Below are 23,911 nucleotides of genomic sequence, written 5' to 3' on the forward strand. Positions count from 1 at the left end.
CACATAACTCAGTTCTGGCCAACGAGACATAAGAAGGGAATTTTCTGGGGGCCTCTTGAGAGTTTTTCTCCCTGGTAAGATACAGACTTAAAGGAGAAAATTGCTCAGTCTTTTTCTTTTTCCTTCTCTTTTTGCTTTGAAAGGCTCTTTATGAGAATCTGATACCTAGAAATGCAACAATCAAACAAAAATGAGAAAACAAACCAACTTTAAGAGACAACAGATTAAGATGGCAACATGAAAGGCTGGAAAGAACCTGGACCTTAATGATACTTTGAACTCTCTAAACTAACTGTAGGACCACCTACCTTCAGACTTACTTAAAAACAACTTTAGGGCAGCCGGGTGGCTCAGTGGTTTAGCGCCGCCTTCAGTCCAGGGCGTGATCCTGGAGATCCGGAATCGAGTCCCACGTCGGGCTCCCTGCATGGAGCCTACTTCTCCCTCTGCCTGTGTCTCTGCCCCTCTCTCTCTCTATCTCTGTGTCTCTCATGAATAAATAAATAAAATCTTAAAAAAATTTTTTTTTGTAGCTTAGGTCACCATTAGGTGGGGCTTTTGTTCTTTGCAGTTAGTATACTAACTCATACACATATGATAGGAGCATGGGGAGGTAAGGACACCAAAGCAAGAAAGATGGGCAGGGGCCCATCGTGCAGTGTCTCTTAGGTCAAGGTGTGGAGTCTGGATTTTACTTGAAGGATAAAACATTTTAGCAGATAACCAATTCAATGCAGGCATATGATACAGATCTATCTACATTTATACCTCTATGTGTATGTATATACTTATCATGTACAGATGAAAGATAATTTGTTACAAAAATAATATGCCTATAAATATATTTACCATTTCTCTTCTGATTTTTAGAGAAATTACTATTTAAAGCCAGGTTAAAAGAAATAAAAGGTCTTACAAATAACTCATGACTGAAAATCCCAAATGTTAAGAATCTTTATGTTTGACTTTTTTTTTTTTTTTTAAAAAAGGATTTTATTTATTTATTCATGAGAGACATAGAGAGGCAGAGACACACGCAGAGGGAGAAGCAGGCTCCATGCAGGGAGCCCGACGTGGGACTTGATCTTGGGACTCTAGGATCATGCCCTGAGCCTAAGGCAGATGCTTAACTGCTGAGCCATCCAGGCGTCCCTATGTCTGACCTCTTATGCTTGGGAGAACCTTAGAACAGTTTCTAGGTATTGCTTCTGTCCCTCTTTAGTCATGTCAGAGTCTTTACCAATTATGTTCTGCTTCAGAGGCTTTCCAATTGCCATCTGAAGCCCTTATCTCCCTTTGAAATAGCCCCCAATTTCTGCTTCAGCCTTGTCTATTTGTGAAGAATGCAACTTCCTTTTTTTAAGCATGGCTAGCCTAAATACCTTGGGTGTTGTTTTTCTCCTAGCTAGCACCAGAAGAATCACAGAATAAGGTAGCTCATTTAAAACATTTTCCCCATGGTTGTCCTGTTCTCCCATTCAGGAAAAAGATTATTGGTTACCATGGCAATCAGCTTCCACAGCATTCCATTCTAAGTAACCACACAGGTATAGCACAAGCTTTTACTCAACGTTCTTTACTGTCGCTCTCTGCAGATCTGCATATTTTTCCAGCCTATTCTCTGTAATTGCTGCTTTGAACAATCAACCTGAATTTAAGCCAGGTAATTTTTTCAAAGGCACCATATCCCTATCTATTCTAAATATTTTAGAAATTCACATATACAGTTGTACAGTGATTTTCTCACAGCACCAACCCAAAACTTTCTGGTGCGTTCTTGAATAAGTCTGGGGTTATATCTGCATCTCTTCTACCATATTTAGAAAACAAATAATGAATTTACAGTGAAAATCAGGGCAAAAAATAATTTTATGAGATTATCTCTCATATGTTCTATATCGTATCATTCCTGAGGATAACTCCCTAATTTGTCTCCCTCCACCACTTCCAAGCCCTCTAATAAAATAGTGCACAAACTCAGAAGAGTAAAAATTGTCCTCCATCCATCACCTTGGAGATGCCAAACACTTATACATTTATATCCCTGAGATCATTAACTACTCTATTTTTTTTTAAGATTTTATTTATTTATTCATTCATGAGAGACAGAGAGAGAGAGAGAGGCAGAGACACAGGCAGACGGAGCCTGACGTGGGATTCGATCCTGGGTCTCCAGGATCACACCCTGGGCTGAAGGCGGCGCTAAACCTTGCTGGGCCACCCAGGGATCCCTAACTACTCTATTTTTGTTCAGAACATTATTATTTTTTTTAGAACATTATTAAAAATAATAAAATATGGTTTTAACAGGCCAAACACATTACTGCCACCTAATATCTGTTATATTGTGGGGGAGGTGGGATGACATTGGAGAATCAACTAGATAAATTGTGTTTCCCTACAACTCTTTCCTTCTTTTTGGTATTATTACTTCTAGTCGTTGCTGGTTATTTAGTCTCTTTATAAGTATGTGGCATAAACTAGGAATCTTGAGATTTCTATTGTATGCTGAGATATATTTTAATATATTATTTCTACCTATGATTTTATTTGAAGCAACAGTGGTATTTTGGTAATGAAAAAGAGGCAACTTGAAAGGGAGTTGCTATTACCTGATGTTAAGCAATTAAAAATAAAATCTGACTTTAAGCCTCTTTCTTGCAAAGTCTTTCAATCTTCTCGATGTCTTTTCATTGAAAAAGACAGATCTCATGACCAATCTATGAACATCCCATTGAATATTGCCATCTCCTATTAAGGGCATGGAAGTAAACTCTGTAACTAAAACAGATGCCTTCGCCCACAGGTTCTAAAATCAGAGGGTATTCATAAACCTCTCCACAAATTTTCAGAGTGTAGTGGGAAACAGGAACTGTTAAAAATTTGAAACTCTACTAAAGTACTTTCTACCTCTTCCGGGAAAAGAAAATATATTACTTTCTAGGAAGCTCACTACTTTAAAAAACATGCAAAGCAATCAGGGTTGGAAATTCGTGGTTAGCATTTGGGTTATCTCCGCTCAGTTTAAGGCGATATTTACTTTTAGATGGAAAGCCATAGAATGATTCTCTGACTCCTCTCAAAATTGTGTTGGAATTGTTTCAAGAGAGCAGAAAAAACACTTATTTTAATTATTATTTTCTGAGCAGATATTCTATGATACCTAACATGTTTTACTTCTTCCCTTGGGTACACAGACGTATATATTCTGTTATACTAATCCCATTCCAGCTAGAAAGAAAAACTGACCAACTATTGGTAGACTTTTCTAGGTTGAGAGCAGAGGCTGACGTTAAATAACCACAAAAACTTTGGGTAATTATATCATAATACATGATTCGACTCACATTGGAAAAAAGTTGCCCTCAATTTCAAGGCGACAAAAGAAGAGACCGTGTAGCTTTGAAAAGTAGAATCTCTAATGAAGGGTCAGCATTATAAAAGCAAGGAGGCAGCTGACGTGCTGTTTTGACAGTTGGGTAAAGATGTGGGGGCGATAGGATTGTAAACCAGAGGAAGTTCTGATAAAAGGATAGAATGAAGTGTTTGAAAATAGTAAAGTGAGAGCTTAATTAACATAGACTAATGGAAAGAGCAGGAAAGGGAAGAGTGATTTAGTTCAGATAGTAAGTAGTTTGTGGAGAAATTTTATAGAGTAATAACTTAATTTGTATTTTAATTTGCAAGAGCCACGGGACGACATTATTTGAAGAATGACAGTTTTATTGTTTTAATATTTTATACCTAAGAAGCTCCCATTTATCTGAAATATAAGTTAGTACCCCTTTCTATTAATGTGATGATAGGTTATCCGGCAAACTGGCAAGCAGGGGTTTGCTTTTATTAACCTTGTTATAACCTTAAAAAAACTATTTTCAATATTTCAAATTATAAGCAAGATCATGATTTTATAATGTGAAGATAGCTGAAAGTCAGACTTGGTTGCAAATCAGCCCTAACTTTTTTGGCTGGTGTCCTTTAAAACTGGGCAAAACCCTGGCAAACCAATCTCCTTAATTAGGAATCATGTGAGTAGTTTAACATTAAAAAAAAAAAATTAAAGAAATACATGATATAGGTTATATAGAGTTTTGGCTTTTTATATTTAAACGAATGCACAGATATCCATTTATAGCTCTCTTAATAATCACTTAATAGGCTGGTGATCTTATGTCCTGGATTTTCCAGGTCACTTCAGATTTCCAATATTTTGTCTGTTGTTAAAAGCGTGTACAGATTTTAGTTTGGAAAATGTGGCCAATGAATTCCAAGACCAACCCTGAAATAGCAAGGGCCTTTAGCATTATGTAGTAATCCCATTTCTGGGTCATGATCATCAAATTAAACCAAACCAAAGTTCATTATTTGAGACTACCCAATAATAAGCTATCAAAACAGGGCATTTGAAAACTTTGTAGTAATTAGTTTGAAAAGCGTTCATAATACGCTTTATTATAGGCACAAGCACACCTAACTAGTAGGCCTATAGAGGACTCCTCACTCTTGTCCTATAGGAAATGAAAAACAAGCCGTATTTATAATTTCATGTTACATACTGTAAATAAATGCCCATATGTACGGTGCTTAGGGAGAAAAAATACAAAAATAATCTAAATGAACTTGCGTCGATAATCTAAAAAATTCTGGTGGTCTTCCTCGTTTCTGATTTTCACAGACTGGACCTCATACTCCTGATCAGCTGGCACTGACAGGGCATACCGGCTTTTGCTATAAATAGGACAGTAATTACGAGTGAACTTTTAAAGCGGAGACGGTCTCGCCGTCGTTCACGCCAAAATGTCGCTATTACGCAAATGGGACCATTTGGATCACTTGCCGGCCTTCTCCCTCCAACCTGTGCCCCCGCACCCCTCGGCCGGAGCTCTGCCCGTTGCTCCCTCGCGATCTGGGGACGCACCAAGCGGGGAGAGAAAAGTTTTCCGGTCCGCTGTGTGCAGAACGGCACCTAACAACCCTTCCGAAAATTAAGGTGGTTCTTCCCGAGTCTGGTGGGACACACGTCCCGCAGCGGTGGTCGCGCGCCCGTCCCGCATCTCCGCGCCCCTGCGGCTCGGGAAGCCCGGGACGCGCGCGGCTGCGGGGGGGGGGGGGGGGGGGGGGGGGCGGGGGCGGGGACGAGGGACGCGGGGCGGCCGCCGGCGCTCGGCGCTCGGCGCTCGGCGCTCGGCGCGGTTGCCACGGATGACTCACTGGCGCTCCGCACAGTCGCTGCCAGGCGCTCCCCGCCCGCCGCTTCCTTCCCGGGGCTGCTCTCGGGCGGTCCCGGCGCTCCGGCCTTCCAGGAGCGGGGAGCAGGTGGGCACACAGGCGCTCGCCCCGTCCTCCCCCCCGCCCCCCCCCCGCGGCTTCCCTAATTTAGCAGTACTTCCGGCCGCGTGACATCATCCCCCGCACCGGGTGACGAGAGCGGCGGGTGACGTGCGTGCGGAGAGGAGCGCGCTGACGTGGCTATTTAAAGGTCCTCCTGCGGGGAGGATGGAGACAGAGCGCGAGCACCTGGCGTGGGGCGCGGAGGAGGCTGCGGCGGCCGGGAGCGGGGCCGGGAGAGCGCGGAGGAGCCGAGCGCACGGGCCGCCCGCCGCCGGCCACTAGGGGAGGCGGGAAGGCCGGAAGGCAGGCAGGCAGGAAGGCAGGCCGGGCTGACGGCCCCGCGCGGCCGCGGCTTCCTCGCCCGCCGCCCCCCGCCGGCGGGGGGAGGGACCGCTCGCGCCCCCCGGTTCTCCCCGCCCCCTCCGCCGCCCTCCGCAGCCCGCCTGGCCGCCGCGCTCGGCTGTCGCGGGCGGCGCTGACCCGGGAAGCGGCGCCCTCCGCCCCGCGAGCGGCCGGAGGAGGCGGCGGCGGGCTGCTCTGCCGGGCGGGCGCTGGAGGCCGGCGGCGGCGGGCGGTGATGGGAGTGTGAGGAGGCGGCGCGTGCGGCGGCGGCGGCGGCGGCGGCGGGGGCGCGCGGGGCGAGCAGCGCGGCGGCGGCGCTGGAGCAGCGGCTCTCCCCGGCCGCGAGCCCCGCTCCGCTGCCCCGACGCTCGGGGCCCTGCAGCTCGGCCCGCGCTGGCGCCGGGAGCGGGCGCCGGGGGCGGCGCGGGCTCGGCGCGGGCTCGGCTCTCCGGCGCGCTCCCTCTCCGCCGCCGGCAGCCTCCGAGCCGCGGAGCCCCGAGGAGCCGAGGGACGCCGGCAGCGGCGGATGAAGGGCCGGGCGCGCGCCGGGCTCCATTGTGCTGGGCGGCGCGGGGCGGGCAGGGGCTGACGGGGGGGGATCGGGCCGCCGGCCCCAGCCTGCTGCCGGCCTGGAGATGGCTCCGCGGGTTCTCCTGGGGACAGTGAGTCGACCCTGCCCAGCCGCCTCGCCCTCCTCCCCGCCTCCTCTCCGCTCCGAGCCTTAGGAGGGGGAGACGCGGAGAGACCGGCTCCGATGTGGAGCGCCGTGCACGGCGCGAGCTCCGGGCTTGCACGTCGAGGAGGTTTTTCTGCATAGCTTTTTTTCTAACGTGAGCGCAGGGAAGCAGTGGCATTGCTGCTTTTAGGATTTTTATTTTCTCGTAGGGATCTCTGTATAAAGTGCACGCACGTCGCATCGGGTTACACGCTCCACCCCCCAAGGGAGCCGGTGTGGTGGAGGAATTCGAACCCGCAGCCTTAGTCGCGCCGAGAGGCCGAGCTGCCTGGCGTTCCCGGAGTGTCGGGGAGGACGAGAGCGGAATGACCACCGAACTCATTTTTTATAGGACTCGGTGAAGCCGGATTCTGCGTTTTCCGACAGACACACGTAGACTCATTTTTGTGGAATAGAGTTGACCGCCGTCTCCTCCGCGCAGCATTTTAACTCTAATAAGCAGATGCCGCCTCTGTTTGAACGTTTCGGTGTTTACGAGAGAGATCGTTTCACCCGAGGGATCTAATCGAGTTATCAGCACCACTGAAATACCTCCAGAAAAAAGGATCTCGGGGGGTGGAAAAGCAACTGCGAAATAGCAGGACGGAGACATTCCTTTGGAAGTTATTCTGTAGCAGCACAGCAGAAACTTCAGAGCGAGTTTTCACTGGGCAAAATGGGGTAAGGATTTTTAGTGCCTAACACACCTTTGAGGCTGTCGGGGTGAGTGTGAGTGAGTGTGAGTGTGCGTGCGCGCGTGTGCGTGTGCGCGCGCTGAGCCGTGGCGGTGATGGTGTTTGAGGTTTTCGGACAGATGGGCCACTTGGCTACACTGGTCCTCGGTCAAAAATGTAGGTGTGTTCTTTTAAACGAGTTCTTTTTGTAGGTTGACACCAGGGGTCACGATGAAGGGACGTTATTAGGAACACAATTTGTAACCAGGATGTAGGTTTGTTACGAATATTTGCGAAGACAGCGCGTCCTGCACTTCTCCGCTGAGCCTGCTGCAATCAGTTTGTCGTTAAAATCCTCCTGTGTCTTAGGTGGTGTTGCCGGGGTCTTTGGGGGAGGAGTACTGCGTTCCCTCAGTACTTGGAGAAGAATCAGTCACACAAAGGAACGATTGTAAAGTAACGAGTGGTTGGACTTCAGCCCTTGAAAATGATCCAGTGTAAATTGTTGCCTCCCATGTGCCCTCTGTTTTGCCCTTGAATATCCAAAGCTAACGTGCAGAATTGATTTATTGGGGGCACCAAAACCTTGGTCTGAAATTCCTGCTGATGTCGTCTCCACGGTGCTGGTGCACTTGGTGGATCAGAGCTTGAATTAGGAAAAAGCTTTTTCTTTGTTGAAGGAACTTGCACTTTCTCTGTATATCTGCTCTTAAGCTCAGGTCTTGGGGTTCTTAGTTAATGCCGGACCTAAACCGTAACAGTACCAGAGTCAACCCAAGAGTGTTTTCCAACCTTCCATTAACTCTTCACACCGTGACTTGGGAAAATGCTAGTGACCCGCTGTAATGTAAGCCAGAAACCCCTAATGTATTAATGGAGCAATGAGGTAGTCATTTCATTGACAGATTACCCATGTTTTTTGTTGAAGGGGAACTTCGAGAATTTTCTCTCTCTCTCTCTCTTTCTCTTTCTGGTTGAACAAACAGACCTAAAGTGTAATTAATGGACAGGATTGAAAGGATAGATTAAAGCTCATTGTGACAGTTTAGGGGTATGCCGACCTCAGCTTTCTTCTTTGAAACTTTCAGAGGAAAGTTCTTGGATAGTACTATACCTTTTTTTGTTGGAGTTAGAATTTGAGGTTGAAAATGTAGAGCATATGTTGTAGGAGGTCTTCATCAGAATGATTGAGAAACTGATCATTGCTTTTAAAAAAATGACAAGTGATGAGAATGTATATAACTTGCATGATTTGGGTACTGCCTAAGCAATTAAAATACTTTATTCTATTTTAGTGCTGCTATTCATAGCCTGGTGATCTGAGGCAAATTATTTAACCTCTCTGGACTCTATTCTCTGTAAAATGAAGGAATCAAATGATAAGTTTTAAGTTTTTTCCAATCTGTAAAATTGAATTTTTTTTCCTCCTGTTTTAATGATTACTAGTTGGTTTTCTTAAAGTAGATTTTTCAGATGGAGAGATTGTTTTCTCTAAGCAGTTTTTTAACACATCAGCTGGAAAGTAATGGCATTTAAAAATGTTTTGGATGAATTGCACCAATTTTAATAAGCGAAAATACTGAAAAGTACTGCTATTTAAAACCTTTGAAATATGGCTTCCCTTGAGAATCTGCAGCTCTTCTGTTTAAAAATGTCAGAGAGAGAAAAAAAAAAAAAACCACAAGTGGCAGTTTTTCATGTTGAAGGCTGCGTTCTCTCCAGACTGTAGATTGGTAGCATCAGGAAAGAAAATCGGTTTTCCACAATCTTTAAGCTGCATGAATGCTCACTATTTTACCAAAGGAGGTCTGGGGTAAACTTGCTTCAAAGGGGGCTGGTAGTTAAAATATGAAAATAAGCCCCCACACATAGCAAACATTTTTCGTTCTTGAGCGTAATTAAATCTATTGATAAACTGATTTATTTGTCCTCTTCCCAATAAAGTTTCAGGAGTAGACTGGAGGGGAAGAGGATTTTCTGGCATTAGTTTTCCAAAAGTGTGTGTTTATGGCTATGATTCTTGCTCACTGATAGTGACTTGTTTCACCTGAGTTGTCAAGAGAGGCTGAATGGGAGAAAGTAGAAGAGCACAGAGAAGGCATTTGTGGAAGTTTGCACACTTGGTGGTGTTTATACCTGATAAGTGTTTGCGTAGTAAGCTTAGCCTCCTGTACCTATTTGAACCAAAAGGAAATGGTGTGAACATAAAGGAAATCTTTCATAAAGATTTCATTTATTTGAGGGAGTGCACACACATGCCAGCCTGTGTGCCAGTGGGGGAGGGGCAGAAGGAAAGGGAGGAGCAGGGAGCAGGATGTGGGGCTCGAGCCCAGGACCCCAAGATCATGACCTGAGCCCAAGGCAGATGCCTACCCAACTGAGCTACCCAGGTGCCCGAAAAGGAAAGAGTATTTTAAATTGCCTTTGAAGTTTTACCCAGCAATCCTAAATTATTCTACTTTGACAGGTATATAAAATTTAATGTCGTGGGTGAAGAGTTTTCACATTTTATGAAATACATTTTTGACTGTTAGGTTATAATAAGAATTTATCTTAACAGTGGATATAATTGCAGATCTAGGGGCAAAGTTTAAGCAAAAGGAATTCTTCTCGTGGGCAAGCTTGAGTGAGGAAGGGCCAGAGGCTGGGGGAGCGGGAAAGAGTCTCAGGTAGGCCCCTGCTGAGCGGGGAGCCTGATCCAGTGTTGGATCCCGGGACCCTGAGGTCATGAACTGAGCCGACGTCAGGGCTTGGGCGCCGAAACCAGCTGAGCCACCTGGGCGCCCCTGGGTATTATTTTCATTTTTAAAGAAAACTGGTGATGAGTCTAGGCAGGAAACCAACCTGGCTCCAATAATAGTAGTTTATGAACCATCGTGGAAATGGAAAAGAACAGCTGAAACGGACAGTTGGCAGAGTCTGTCAGGCTGTCTTGGGTGCTGCCGCCCTGTTCTTAATGACAGGGAAGGCAGTTGAAGGGTCGGGCGGGAAATAGGTGAATCCGACCCCTAAGAACGAGGGCATTCATGTAGGTGCTGTAAGGTGTGCAAGAGGCTGCGCAGCCCCGGCGAGGAGGGCCTGTCGGGTGCGACCCCCAGACCGCCTGCCCGCCAGCGGGGTCTCTAGGAGAGCAGGAGCCACCTGCTGCTTCAGAGCCTTGGAGTAGGCAGCGGAAGTCAGGGAACTCCTGCAGGGACTTCCTGCTGCTTTCCGTTCTGCTGAGCCCCTATTGACAGCTTCGTGCCCTCCCCGGGGAGTGGAGAACCTTCCTCCCTCCTCTGGCTGCCTCCTTGAAAGTTATTTGTAGAATGTGATTCTCCATGCTAATGAGATCTAATACTGCTGTTCTGATTTATCTCCCCTGCCTGTGGGAACCTCTTAGAAACCCCCTTCTCTGCCTTTCCCCAGAGAACTTCCTGAAGCATGGACGTGGGTGCTGCGGCATTGCAACCTGACCTGGGTCCTTTCTTTGCGGAGAGAGGAAGCTGACACCTCTTTTCTGCCTCAGGCTTCCCTGTGCTGAGGCACAAATGTGGAACTCCTGATCCAGCACTGGCATCTGAATGGGCTTTGTTGAAAAGGCACTCAGTCATTTCTGATCTCAGAGTATTTAGATCCAAGTCCTTATTTGTTCATTTGACTAATGTTGAACTTCTTTTCTGTGGCTTGTTCAGCAGCTCAGTGCTACTGATAGACTCATAATGTGTGCTCTTTCCCTCAGAGAGTTTATAGTTCAGAAGTTAGGAAGACAGGCCTGAAATTAGAAAGTACGCTGAAATATCTGGGGGGCCATGGTACAGGGCATCAGAGAAATACGAAGTGTGTGTAGCCGTAGCTGCTGAGGGAAGGATAGAAAAGCTCCTGTGGAAGAGGTAATAGGTATTAAATAATGAAAGATGAGAACAGGTGGGCCTGGTGCACAAATGAGAGGGCATTCAGGGCAGAGGGAGCAGTGTGATTTACAGCACCGAGAGAAGGCACTTCCAAAAAGCTGGGCTTGACAAACTTGGCTCTGTGGGATGTGGTAAGAGACAGGCCTTGTAGATCAAACAAAAGCTGGTGCGTTTCAAGCTTTTTTGTTTTTGGATAATGACCCATTACAGTAAGATACGCATTTTTACCTCACAAGCAAGTGCACACATACATAAATGATAAAATGTCACAAAAGAATACCTTTTGTGTGATGTGCTGTTATATTTTCTATTTTTAAGAAAGAATGACATTTGAGATCCAATAAGTTGATTTAACAACAACCTAGTGATAACTGGTAATTTGAAAAACACTGCTCTTGGCTGTGGGAGTCACTAAAGAGTTTAAATAAAGCAGAGAAATTACATGAAGGGCCAGGGAAGTAGGGTGAAAAAAATAGTTTTAAAAATCATTGAAAATTTGGTTTTGTGTGTTGAGTCCTGTGGAAACACTAAGGTGGAGCAATGAACCCTAGCTCCTAGCTAGGTAGGGGGAAATGGATAGCTGAACAGGACCTATTATAACATGCCAGGGTGAGGGCAGGGGAGGAGGGATTTTAGTGAGTTGTGTGTAGTTGTCTGAGTGGGACTTTTTCAGGATAAGACGTTTCATGTGCAGGGGTAGAAATGTAGGAAATGGCATGATATGTTCCTGGTTGAGCTGCTCTCTTTGATGGGCCATGAAATAGTGAATGTGGGAGTTTAAAAAGGACTTTCTAGCTAGCATACAAATTGCATGAGAAGTAAGAGTGAGAACACATTCCCCCAAGCAAGTAATTAAAGGATATTTGGAGTTGTTGGCAAGATTTGCCTCGTAAGCTGAAAAGTTACTTAACCTGTGACTAACAGAATTATACTTTTAAATCTATCAATATATTTTAGAATATCGACCACAAAAGAGGAAGAGTTTGCATATTTTGAGAAGTGTTTTTCTGCCTCAGTTTATTAAAATACAATTGACATATAACATTGTATTAGTTTAAGGTGCACGATACAATGATTCAACATATCTGTAGTCTAAAATGACCCTGGTTAGGTCTGTTACCTCCCTCATCTCACGTAGTTACAGATTTTTGTTTTTTGTGATGAGGACATTCATCAGAATGGGTTTATTTTTTAATTTATTGATGGAATAATGGAGTTCCCCCCCCTATTCTCACTGACATGTGAAAGGACTCATTTTTTGTTTTTAGGGATTTTTTCAAGGTAACATACATAGGCAAAGTCACCTTTGCTCTTTCCAAATGTACTTTTCCCTTGTTTATAACCTATTGTTCCATATAGTGAGGACTTTTAACTGGTTTCTTTCTGCTCTTTTTTTTTTTTTTTTAAATCTCTGTGAGTTCATTCCTTTTTCTCTTGTCCAAGTGACATAGCAAGTACAGTAGCAGAGGACCCTCAGGGCTTTTTCCCTGGCTACAATGCATTTACCCAGTTGAAGGTGCTAGAAATAATTTAAGCCTCTTCCTATTCCCAATCTCCCTTCTCCCTAAACTTTGCTTATGCAGTTTACCCCCTACTTCCCAGCTTCAGTGTGGGGATTGGCAATGCTCATCCAAGTACCTGCCTAACTGCCTCCCCCCCCCCCCCCCCCCCCCCCCCCCCCCAAAAAAAAGGAAATTGGAGGAGGAGGACTTTTCCAAATTTGGTGGTAATTGCCACCAATTTGTTGATGGCCTACCCATCCATTCTCAACTGAAATGGAACAGCATCTCTATATGGAATAACAAGTTAGCATGCCAAAATGTAGGAATATTGTTATTTAGATTTACATATAAGGTATTTTGTAATGTCTTTAAAAAAAAAAAAAAAAAAAAAAAAAAAACCTGACTCCAGGAGCGTCTGGGTGGCTCAGTTGATTGGGCATCTGGATCTTGATTTCAGCCCAGATCATGATCTTGGGGTCCTGGGATCCAACCTTATGATGGACTTTGCCCTCACAGTGGAGTCTGCTTGAACTTAGTTCATCCTCTACTCCTGTCCTTCCCTCTTGTTCTCTCTCTCAAATACGTAATTTTTTTTAAAAAAAACAAACTAGATCTTATCCTACGGTTTTAAAAATGAAGACTAAAACTTTTTTGAATAATTACATATTTAACAGCATAAATTGAAAGGAGAATTAAGATTATGGTACTTGAGTATTTGGACAAAACTATTAGTTGTATAAACTAATCAAGGTCAGTTACTTCAAGTATCTGTAAATTTGGAGGAGGAGCAAATATTAGAGGTGAGATTATTTGGGAGACAGAATGGATGTAGTATATGATGATATTGGCTCTGGCCTGAGGTTTTTATAAGAACTGTGAAGTAGTGATTTTGAGTAGCATGTAAGATATGATTATGTAATCCTTAAAAACAAAAGTGTATTATGTCACTTTGGTTGGTCACATTACGTGGATATGAATGTTTTTTAAAACATCCTTATTAATCCTATTTTATTTCACTTGTGATTTTATTTTCCTTATTTTGATTTCTTGTCTCTCTAGTTACTAAACTTTCACAGCAAACTTGCAGACCTGTCATGAGCAAACAAATGTACATGCAAAAAAAATCCCTCTCAAAAAAGAAATATATAAAGGATGTGTTTAAGGGAAAATCTTAATTTTGGTTCAGCACAGTAATTTATTTAATAATTTTGAAATGAAGTCACAATATATCTGACTAGTGTGACTTTTCTTTTTTGGGATTAGAGATCATGAAAGTTGGTTTAGGCTAATTACCTGAAATATTATTCATAGCAGTTAAAGGATTAAAGTAATTAGTTGGTGAACTCAGTTTCATTTTTTTGTTTTTTCAAAGATTTTATGTATTCATTTGACAGAAAGCACAAGCTCATGAGCACACAAGCTTGGGGAGCAGGAGAGGGAGAAGACTCCCCACTTGATGTCGGCCTTGATCCCAGGAGCCTGGGATCATGACTGGAGCTGAAGGCAGACTGAGCCACCCAGGCGCCCAAACTCAGTGTAGTTTTAAATGATTGAATATCTCAGAAGAAAAAAATGATTAAGTCTTAGAAGGTCTAACCTCCCTACTGCCGATTTTTTTTTTTTTCCCAGACCTCTGGTGTTTAGTTGAAATATTTTTCGTTACTGGATTGTTCTGTTATTTAGGATTAATCCAATTTACTGGACAGAAGAGTAAGGAAAATGAGTTCCAGATACTTAATATTTCTTGATAAAATTTTGAAATGATTGAATATGACATTTTAAATAGCTTTATTTCTCAGTAAGAATTTCTTTAAAAAATGTGCAGTTTGTTACATATTTGTAAAGCCTTATGATCTGTGGCTTAGTAAAATGACTGTAGTTTATAAGATTCATTATGTTTGTAGAATAAATGAGATTTTTCTAGAGATTAAAAATGTTTCTAAAACATTGTAAGAGTTGGTAAACTTTTTAAAAGCTAATTATACAGTGGTCTTCAACATGCAAATAAAATCACAGGTAGATTCTTAATTTTTATAGCATACCTTTCTATATATCGTAAAATTAGGATATCTGCTTTCTATCTCTGTTAAACAAATTTACCAATGAACTTCAGCTTGTAATTGTAGCTTGCTTCTCCTTTCCCCATTCATCATAAACCTAACCCATTGATCATTTCTCTTTTCCCTAATATCTGAGTAAAATAGATGAAATCAGTAAGAATCAATCCTGCTTTTGTTAAGCAACATTTTTGAGGGGAGAGGTTGAAATTATACGTACACATACATATATATATATATATTGTCTTTTTCATCTACTTTTATTTCTTGACCCCTAAACAACACGGGTTTGAGCTGCAGGGGTCTACTTACACACATAATTTATATATATATATATAAATATATATATATACACACACACACACATACATGTAGTGCAGTCCTGTAAATGTATTTTCTCTTATTACTTTCTTTTTAAAAAAATTTATTTCTTTGAAAGAAATAAAAGAAAGAGAAAGAGCATGAGTGGGGTCTGAGGGGGCGGGCAGGGAGGAACAGAGTGAAGAGGAGAAGCGTACTCCCCTCTGAGCAGGGAGCCCAATGGTGGTGGATCCCAGGAACTGGAGAACATGACCAGAGCTGAAGGCAGACATTCAACCAATTGAGCCACCCAGTGCAGTTGTCCTGATTTTCTTAATAACATTTTCTCTAATGTTATTTTATTAACTGTTATCAGAAAGGCTTTTGGTGAACAGTAAGTTAGTAGTTAAGTTTTAGGGGAGTCAAAAGTTAAAAGTTGAATTTTTCACAGTGCAGGGGATCAATAGTTCTTAACCTGTGTTGTTCAAGGAATCAACTTTATTTCATTTATTTTCCCATCTTGTTTTAAAATGTTTTTAAAAATCTCATTTCTCTGGTATAGTTTATTTATTTAAGATTTATTTAGTCATGAGAGAGAGAGGAGAGAGGCAGAGATATAGGCAGAGGGAGAAGCAGGCTCCATGCAGGGAGCCCAATGTGGGACTCCATCCTGGGACTTCAGGATCGCGCCCTGAGTCAAAGGCAGACGCTCAACTGCTGAGCCACCCAGGCGTCCCTCTGGTAAGGATAGTTTAGAATTAATTTTACAGGGGCATCTTTCTAGTGGCCCTGCAAAGGAAAAAAATCCAAATATTCTTTCTTGTGCGATTTTTTCCACCTAGTAATGGATTGTGAACCCACTATGACTTTTGTGTAGCTCAAAGAATTTTAAGGGGGTAAAACTAACATTTGACTTAGTTAAGAACTGGATTTCATTTACATGCAGCTGTCCTTGCTCTTTGGAGGTAGGCTATTGGAGGAAAGCAAAAAAATACTGTTTTCTTTCTTGTATCAGAAAATAAAGTTATTGGGATGCCTGGGTGGCTCAGTGATTGTCTCTTGCCTTCATTGTGATCCTGGAATCCCGGGCTCCCTACAGGGAGCCTGCTTCTCCCTCTTCTGTGTCTCTGCCTTTCTCTCTGTCTCTCATGAATAAATAACATCTTTTTAAAAAAAGTTATTTATGAAATACAAAATATTAAAAATCTAGTCAGTATTTTCCCTTCATAATATATTTACCTTTATACTTTTCTAGCTTTTGAAAAGTCACCTTAATCTCTTTTAACAGCTAGTATTAGCTTTAAAAAAAAGTTTTGCGGGATCCCTGGGTGGCGCAGCGGTTTGGCGCCTGCCTTTGGCCCAGGGCGCGATCCTGGAGACCTGGGATCGAATCCCACGTCGGGCTCCCAGTGCATGGAGCCTGCTTCTCCCTCTGCCTGTGTCTCTGCCTCTCTCTCTCACTGTGTGCCTATAAAATAAAATAAAATAAAATAAAATAAAATAAAATAAAATACTTAAAAAAAAAAAGTTTTGCTTTATGACATTTTCTTTTAATGTTATTCCATAAAACATGAAACATTAACATGTTATCTTTGACAGGATTTGGCAATAGTTCCTTAAGGCAGAGAGCAGCTGTAAAGATTGAGGTCTTTTGGTAAAATTACCAAATGAGAGTTGGACAAAAATTAAACCCAAACAACTGTTGCTGAGGAACCATAGATACTATAGCAGCTTTCATTACAAGTCATGTTTATTATGTCATGTCTGTTTGATCCATCTGAATCCATGTGTTGACATGCCTCACAGTCCAGAGGGCTGTCGAAGAGACTTCTTGACTTTTTTCTCCCCTCCTGTAAGGAAGGAAATTTGTCCCTGTGTTCAGTAGGAGAGCCTTCACAGAAATGTGCTGAGAGCCACAGCTCTGGTGTATATCTCTTCAAGTATTATATATTGTGTTTGCTAGCCATCTAGTTCACAGTATAGCACCGTGTTCAATACAAGTTGAGAGGATCTGGGGAATTAGAACCCATTTTTCATATATAGAAAATCCCGGGGGATCCCTGGGTGGCTCAGCGGTTTGGCACCTGCCTTTGGCCCAGGGCACGATCCTGGAGTCCCGGGATTGAGTCCCACGTCGAGCTCCCGGCACGGAGCCTGCTTCTCCCTCCTCCTGTGTCTCTGCCTCTTTCTCTCTCTCTCTCTGTGTCTATCATAAATAAAAATAAATAAATAAATCTTAAAAAAATAAAATCCCGATTCCTAGCAATTAGATATACAGTTGCATGTACCAGTTGTTTTTCTGATCACTTCTCTAGGCAGATCATTGGATCTTTTCACCGTTCTGATTAGGTATGCCCCAGTCTTACTGCAGTAGTTACTGCCTTCTTTCTGTTTCATTAAAGTGCTTCTAAGTAAGTTTAAGAGGGCTGCTCTGAATAAGGCTTTTTTTGTGAGTTGGCGTTTTCTGTCCTAGTTACTTTGAGTTTCTCCCATTAGACAGTCTCTAAGAAATTATGTTAAGTGGACCTGACTCTCAAAGAGCTCAAAGTACTGTTAGAAAATTTCTGCCGGTCAGTCCTGCTTCATGGAAGGTAAGTCTGTACATTACTAGACTTCTAGTAGGACAGTTACTTTGAACCTATCAACGTACTCGAGTGTGCTTAGCCTGCCCTGTTATTTGCTTCCCTTTTGCTTATTCTTTTATAAAACTGCCATTTTCTCTCCTACTCTGTTGTTAGGAATGTTTCTCACATGGATTTGAACATTAAAATTCATGTGCTTTGCGTAATCACCCTGCCAGCTCCTAAGATGTTTACAGAATGAAGATGCCACCTACGCTTGTTTACTCAGTACTGCCAGGGATCCATATACACTGAGCTGAATGGGAAGACTCCCAAATCACCCTTAAACTCCTCTCTCTTGAGGTTCTCTTGATTTTTTTTTTTTAATCGTTTTAGATCTTGCAGGCTGCCTTTTTCCTTACTCAGTTGATAATCTATAGAATTTTAGTTGTCTATTTTCATTGTTGCTTTCATCAAATATTTTATTAATGGTGAATTGATATTTATTACTATGTCTATGTTAATAGGGGAAAGAGAAAAAGATATTAATGACAGTATTACTATTTACTTTTATTTGGTGACGTATTAGTATATTGTGAGTCATCAGTATATGATTAGTAAACCATTCTGTGATAGAAAGCTAGCCTGAAGAATGTTTTGAAAGATGGTGCAGTGGTCATTTAACCGTAATGCAAGATTGTATGTCTTCTATGACCTCAGCTATCTAAAATACTTCTGTATATGCATAAAAATACTTGAAAAACATTTCCAGAAGTGCTACCATATTTATTTTTGGGATGTAGGATTGTGAAATGTTTCTTGAGTTTTTCTGAACCTTTGTTTTTCTATGATGAATATATTAAGTCTTAGAACTTCTCTTTTATTTTAAGGGTGGGGGGGGTATTTAAAAAATGCCAATATCATATAAATTATCAGAATCAGTATTCCTTTTTTTTTTTTTTTTTTTAAATTCATAGAGACACAGCTAGAGAGAGAGGCAGAGACGCAGGCAGAGGGGGAAGCAGGCACCATGCAGGGAGCCCGATGTGGGACTTGATCCCGGGTCTCCAGGATCACGCCCTGGGCTGCAGGTGGCACTAAACCGCTGCGCCACCGGGGCTGCCCCAGTTAGTATTCCTAATACAGATACTTATGTGTTTGACCCAGTGTTAGCTTGCTTTTATTTCATTTTTCTTTTCAAAATGGATTAAAGAAGTAACTAATGACAGTAAAGATGATTTCTTGTTTTTTAAGTGTAAGGAGTTATCAGACTGTTAGTATTAATCGACACTTTTTATGGATAAGGAGATAGAGCTCAAAGGGAACGTGTGACTTACAGGAAGTTATGTCACTATGAAATGGCAGAGCATGTGCTAGATCCTCTAGCTCCTCAGGCTCTTAGCATTAGTTCAGTGCATCCTAAATGGATGCTTACTGACACAGAACTCATTCTTGTTTTCAAGATTTTATTTATTTATTTGAGAGAGAGAGCAAGAGATAGAGCACACACGAGTTGGGGGAGGGACAGAGGGAGAAGGAGAAGCCTACTCCCTGCTCAGCAGTGAACCCTATGCAGGGCTCGATGTGGGGCTCAATCCCAGGACCCTGGGATCACGACCTGAGCCAAAGGCAGGTGTTTAACTGACTGAGCCACCAAGGCACCCCATAGAGATTCATTTAGAGAAGGGTTTCTAACCCTTCATAGTTAAAAGAAACATTCTAATTTAGTGTAAGCTTGGTATCTTAGTGATGAGTTCATTAAATGTATCTTGTTTTCCTTTTAGATAGTATGGAATGAAACTGCATTCTAATTTTAGTGTAATTAAATCTTTGCTCATGCATTAAATTTTGACTACATTGAAGTCTTTCTCAGAAATGATTTGATGTTATTACATATGCTTGGTATAAAGTTTCCAAAGTTAATATTAAATTGTGAATTCCATCAGTCAAAGCCCTGTTAACTGCCCTTATAGTTACTGGGCTCTGAGCCCCTGAAATACTTAAGTAGTCAGGATCTACTTTTCTGAAGACTTTAGACCAGAAATAGAAATCTTGAGATGTTATTTTGAGACATCTTTCCTAGGGCATAACGCTGGACTAGGAGAGCCTTGAATCATCATGGGATAGCTGTAAGTTACTTGATTTCCTAGAATTTGTAAGAAAAGGTTGGGCCATATTGTATCCAGATTGAAATATGGATTTGTTTTTTCTGAATTATTTTTCCTAGAGGTCTCAGTGGGCAGAAAAGTGTGTGAATGTATAAGGTAGAAGGCAGTAGGGATTGGTGGAGACTGGGAAAGTGAAGAGAATACAACCTGCCTAATGTCATTCATATCCAGTTCTAAAAACTAGTGAAAGATCACATCTGAGGCCTAAGACATTAATTATTTAGCAGACTTTTTTTTAAGCATCTGCCAAGCTGGTGGCTAATCTAGGTTGGGTGCAGTAATTTTGGAAATTCTTTAACTTGACTGAAGAAGGAAGACTAGAACATAGGACAGGGGCAGAAATTAACATTAGATTAGTGGTTCTTGATTTTGAACCTGTATCAGAATTACCTAGAAGTTTTGTTAAAAACTGGGATTGCTGGCTTCACCTCCAATTTTTAATTCAGTGAGTCTGAAAGTGGGTCCCACAAGTTTGTTGCTCTAATAAATTCCCAGATCATGCTGATGCTGTTGATTTTAGGACCTTACTCTGAGAGTTCTTGTATTTGAGAAATGAAGCTGACACATGTGAGAAACTTTTTTGTCCATTTGAAAACTCAGTGACCCCTGAAGCTTTTGTTTTTTCTTTGCTTGAAATTTGTAAAAATTATAATTCTGAACTTAGAGGAAAATCCCTGATTGAGACTCTCATCTATTTTTTATGAGCTAAAAGATCCAGGACGACTTGAAACTGATCTCTCTCTCTCTCTAAACCTGATTACTTTCAGCAGTACTGATCAGTTAAGCCCATTTCTAATTCTGCTTTCTGGTATTACTAACTGTATTATTTTTAAAATTACTTGACACTGCTTTGACTCCTGAAGTCTTATGCATTTGGAGGAAGTATGACTTCATTTAGGGTTGTTTATTCTGCTTACATAGCCTTAAGTGTGTCCACATGCCATAGTTTTAGATTTCTATTGCTGTGACAAATTGCCTCCGTCTTAGTGGCTTAAAACAACATATGTTTATCACACAGTTTCTGTGAGTCAAGAGTCGGCTACCTTAATTGGATCTTCTCAGGGTCTCACAAGACAGCAGTCAAAATGGCAGCTGGGACTAAATACGCATTTATGGATCTACATCATCTTCAAAGCTAATGTGGTTGTTGGCTGAATTCATTTCCTTGCATATGTGGAACTCAGAAGCTGTGTCTTTAAAGCCAGCAGGAGGAGCCAAATGAAGGAGCTTCATCTTCTTTTATAGGACTCACCTAAGTAAGTCAAGGTCACCCAGGATAACTGGGCAATCTCCCTTTTGATTAACTGAAAGTCAGTGGATTAGTGACTCTCATCTACTCTGTATTACTAACAACTACTCAACAACTCTGTGTTATCCTATTCTACCCATACTCAAGGGAAGAGCTTTATGCAGAAAGTATCCACCAGCAGGCAATAATCTTCGGGGCCATCTTAGAATTCTGTCTGCTAGACCACATCATGTATCCATGGATGTTATCCAAATGCTCAAATACCAACATTACCATTCCAATTTTTTCTTAACTTTAAAAAAAATCTATAGCCCTCTGCACTCCTGATGCAATATGGATTGGATACTCCTTAGGCATACTGGTAGTTCTTATCCTAAACGTTCCTCTTGTATATTCCCATTTATTTGTTTGTATTGTATCTTCTGTTTCCTGGACACTGTTTTCTTTCATGGTTTACCCCTTTATTTTACTGAAGCTCATTTTCCTGTAGTTACTGAAAATGACTAGGTAGGAGATGACTTTTGAGACCTAATATATGAAGGTGTCTCCTCTGCTCCCTCCTTTTTAAATTGAGTTTAGATCTCTAGACAGGAAATGACGTCCTTTCATTGTGAAGGCACTGACCTAATCTAGTTTTTTAACAGTGTTCCTGTTGAAGCCTACTTGTTTCTGATTCCTGTTCCTTCTTGTATGACTTTTCCCTTCGCTATGAAAGGTTTTAGGATTTTTTTTTTCCTTTGCTGATCAAAGACTTCATGATGATATGGTGTGGGGTTTTTTTGTGTGTTTTTTGATTTACCATTTGCACTCTCGGTCTGTTGGCCATTTCAATTTGATTAACTTCCCTAAATTTGGGAGATTTCCTTGTATTAAAAAAAAAAATTACTTAAACATTTTCTGTCTTCTGTTTATGAATTTTCTTAGTTTTATCTTTCCTACTATATTTTCCCTTTTATTCTAGCTTTTTTTTTTTTTTAAGATTTTATTTATTCATGAGAGAGAGAGAGAGAGGTGGAGACACAGAGAGAGAAACAGGCTCCATGCAGGAAGCCCAACGTGGGACTCGATCTTGGGTCTCCAGGATCAGGCTCTGGGCTGAAGGCAGCGCTAAACCACTGAGCCACCCGGGCTGCCCTTTATTCTGGCTTCTAAGGAAATTTCCTTGACTTCCATCTTCTAATGCTTCAAATGGATTTTTAATTTCCATGCAAATCCTCTTTCTCAATCTCTTATTTGAGGACATTTATAGTATTTTGAAGTTTTGTTTTCAATTTCCTAAATTTCCTTTTTTGTGTTCTTGTATTTTTTTTTTTTAAGCTCCTATCATATTGGAAACTTTCTGGAATATCTGGTGATCCTCAGCTATGCATTAGAGTGAGATGCTGAAAAGCTGATTCAAAGCTCTTTGTGATTCAGTGAAGCCTGTCCTTAATACTTCATTTTAGGCGTTTAAGTAGTGGTCTTTTTCTTGGGTGGTTCCTGAGTGTCAGTAAGTAGAGATCTCTTCTCTGAGATAGTTCATTTTATTCAGAGAATGATCTTCCAGTATGTATACCTCTTGGCATTCTGAGAGCAAGATCAGTATTTTCTTCCATGTGTACCTAAGAGTCATGTTACCTGCTGTAATGTGAAAAGCACAAAGGGAAGAGTGAAAGACTGTGAAAGGCTGTGGTTTAATTTGTAGCCTTTCTCTTAATGCTCTTACTTTAGGCCTTACCTTTGTCTTCTGCTGTTGGGCAAGTTTATTGCTGGATTGTGGGGAGGGGAGTCTTAATTTCTTTGTTATCTAAATTTTCAATCAATTCCCAGTTTTCAGCCCTGTGCCTTACACTCTTTTTCTGCAGCCCCATTGCCTATAAATTTTCACCAGCAAGTTCACTTATTAGTTCTCTTTTTATAGGCAATTTAGTTTCCTTGGCTTGGCCAAGTCAAGTACTATTCCTTCTTTTAAAATCACATCTTTCAGAACTGTATTAGAATTACTTATGCACTGGTGTCACTTCTCCTTTGATGTTACAGATTCATACCTTCTTTTTCCCTTCACTTACATTTTAGTGAAATTTCAGAAAAGGAAGATAAATGTATGCAATTAATTTGCTATGTTTGACCAGAGTCATTGAGCCATAACATTTGAACTTATATAAGATGTCTTTCAGAATGTGTTCATGCTGTTGATGGTTAATTGATTAGAATTTGGTAAATGATAATGTGTTAGCTTTCTGAAAATCTATCTGTGTTACCAACACCTGAAAATTCAATGCATGATGCAAGCACATCTTAAAATTAAATAGTTAAAATTGATCATCAGCCCAAACCTCAGCAAAACAAAGCACTTACTCTCTCAACTGTTTTGGGTAACTAAGATATTGCTGCAGTTTGTCCCCTAACACTGTGCCTCTTGAGCACTTGTAACAAACATTAAGCACTTAATTTGTGTCATGAGTCATGCTAGGTACTGGCAATACAAAGATGAGTAGACAACCATGTAAACACGAAATTACATTACTGCTGTAATAGAAATGCACGTTGTGTTTGAGAGCGCAGAGAAGGAAGTGTTCACCGCCACCTGGGAAGGTCAAATAAAGCTTCACGTAGCCAGTTAAGTTTGTTTTGAGACTTAAAGAAGAGGTGAATTGATAGGGTAGGTAATGGGAAGTCAAAACATATGTGAGTGGGTATTAGGGCACTTCAGGCAGAGGGGTGGCACAGGTAAAGCCTCAAAGATGATGTATGCCAGTTAAAAAGTTAAAGTAGTTTGGCATAATTCATATATAGTATAAAAGCAGATTTCATTAAAAGTCTAGTGCCGTATGATGACTTACTAGAGGGTTATACTTTTCCTCTAAATTAGTGGTCTCCATATTTTTCAAGTACTTATATCAGTAAAAGATTTTAAGCATGTTTCTTCATATGTATACATTTATGTTAAATGTTCTACTGTGTGTATATATATATATATACACACACATAGAGTTATAAAACAAAAAAATAGAAGTGAAAGAGGACAAAACTTTCTGTACCCCACTTTAGAGGCCATTGCTTTAAGTGATGGTCAGCAAAGGAACAATTTTAAGCTGGTAGAGTTATTACTATGCTTGTATTTTATATTAACTACTCAG

General features: G+C 41.5%; 1 protein-coding gene across 3 annotated transcripts in view; it reads left to right on the plus strand.

Moving 5' to 3' along the window:
• Window positions 1-1,531: 1,531 nt before the first annotated feature.
• HOMER1 (homer scaffold protein 1) overlaps window positions 1,532-23,911 on the plus strand; it is a 130,970-nt gene continuing 108,590 nt past the window's right edge. The window contains exon 1 of one of the 3 annotated variants that reach the window (XM_038532471.1): window positions 1,532-1,663. Coding sequence is in view for 1 of the 3 variants with exons in the window: in XM_038532470.1 (XP_038388398.1) it covers window positions 7,065-7,069 (5 nt within the window). In the remaining 2 variants the exon portion in view is untranslated. Of the gene's footprint in view, window positions 1,664-6,246; window positions 7,070-20,561; window positions 20,800-23,911 lie in introns of those variants that run through there. The other 2 variants (XM_038532470.1, XM_038532472.1) reach the window with 2 other exon arrangements.

The sequence above is a fragment of the Canis lupus genome, chromosome 3 (genome assembly GCF_011100685.1).
Source record: "Canis lupus familiaris isolate Mischka breed German Shepherd chromosome 3, alternate assembly UU_Cfam_GSD_1.0, whole genome shotgun sequence".
Classification (NCBI taxonomy): domain Eukaryota; kingdom Metazoa; phylum Chordata; class Mammalia; order Carnivora; family Canidae; genus Canis; species Canis lupus.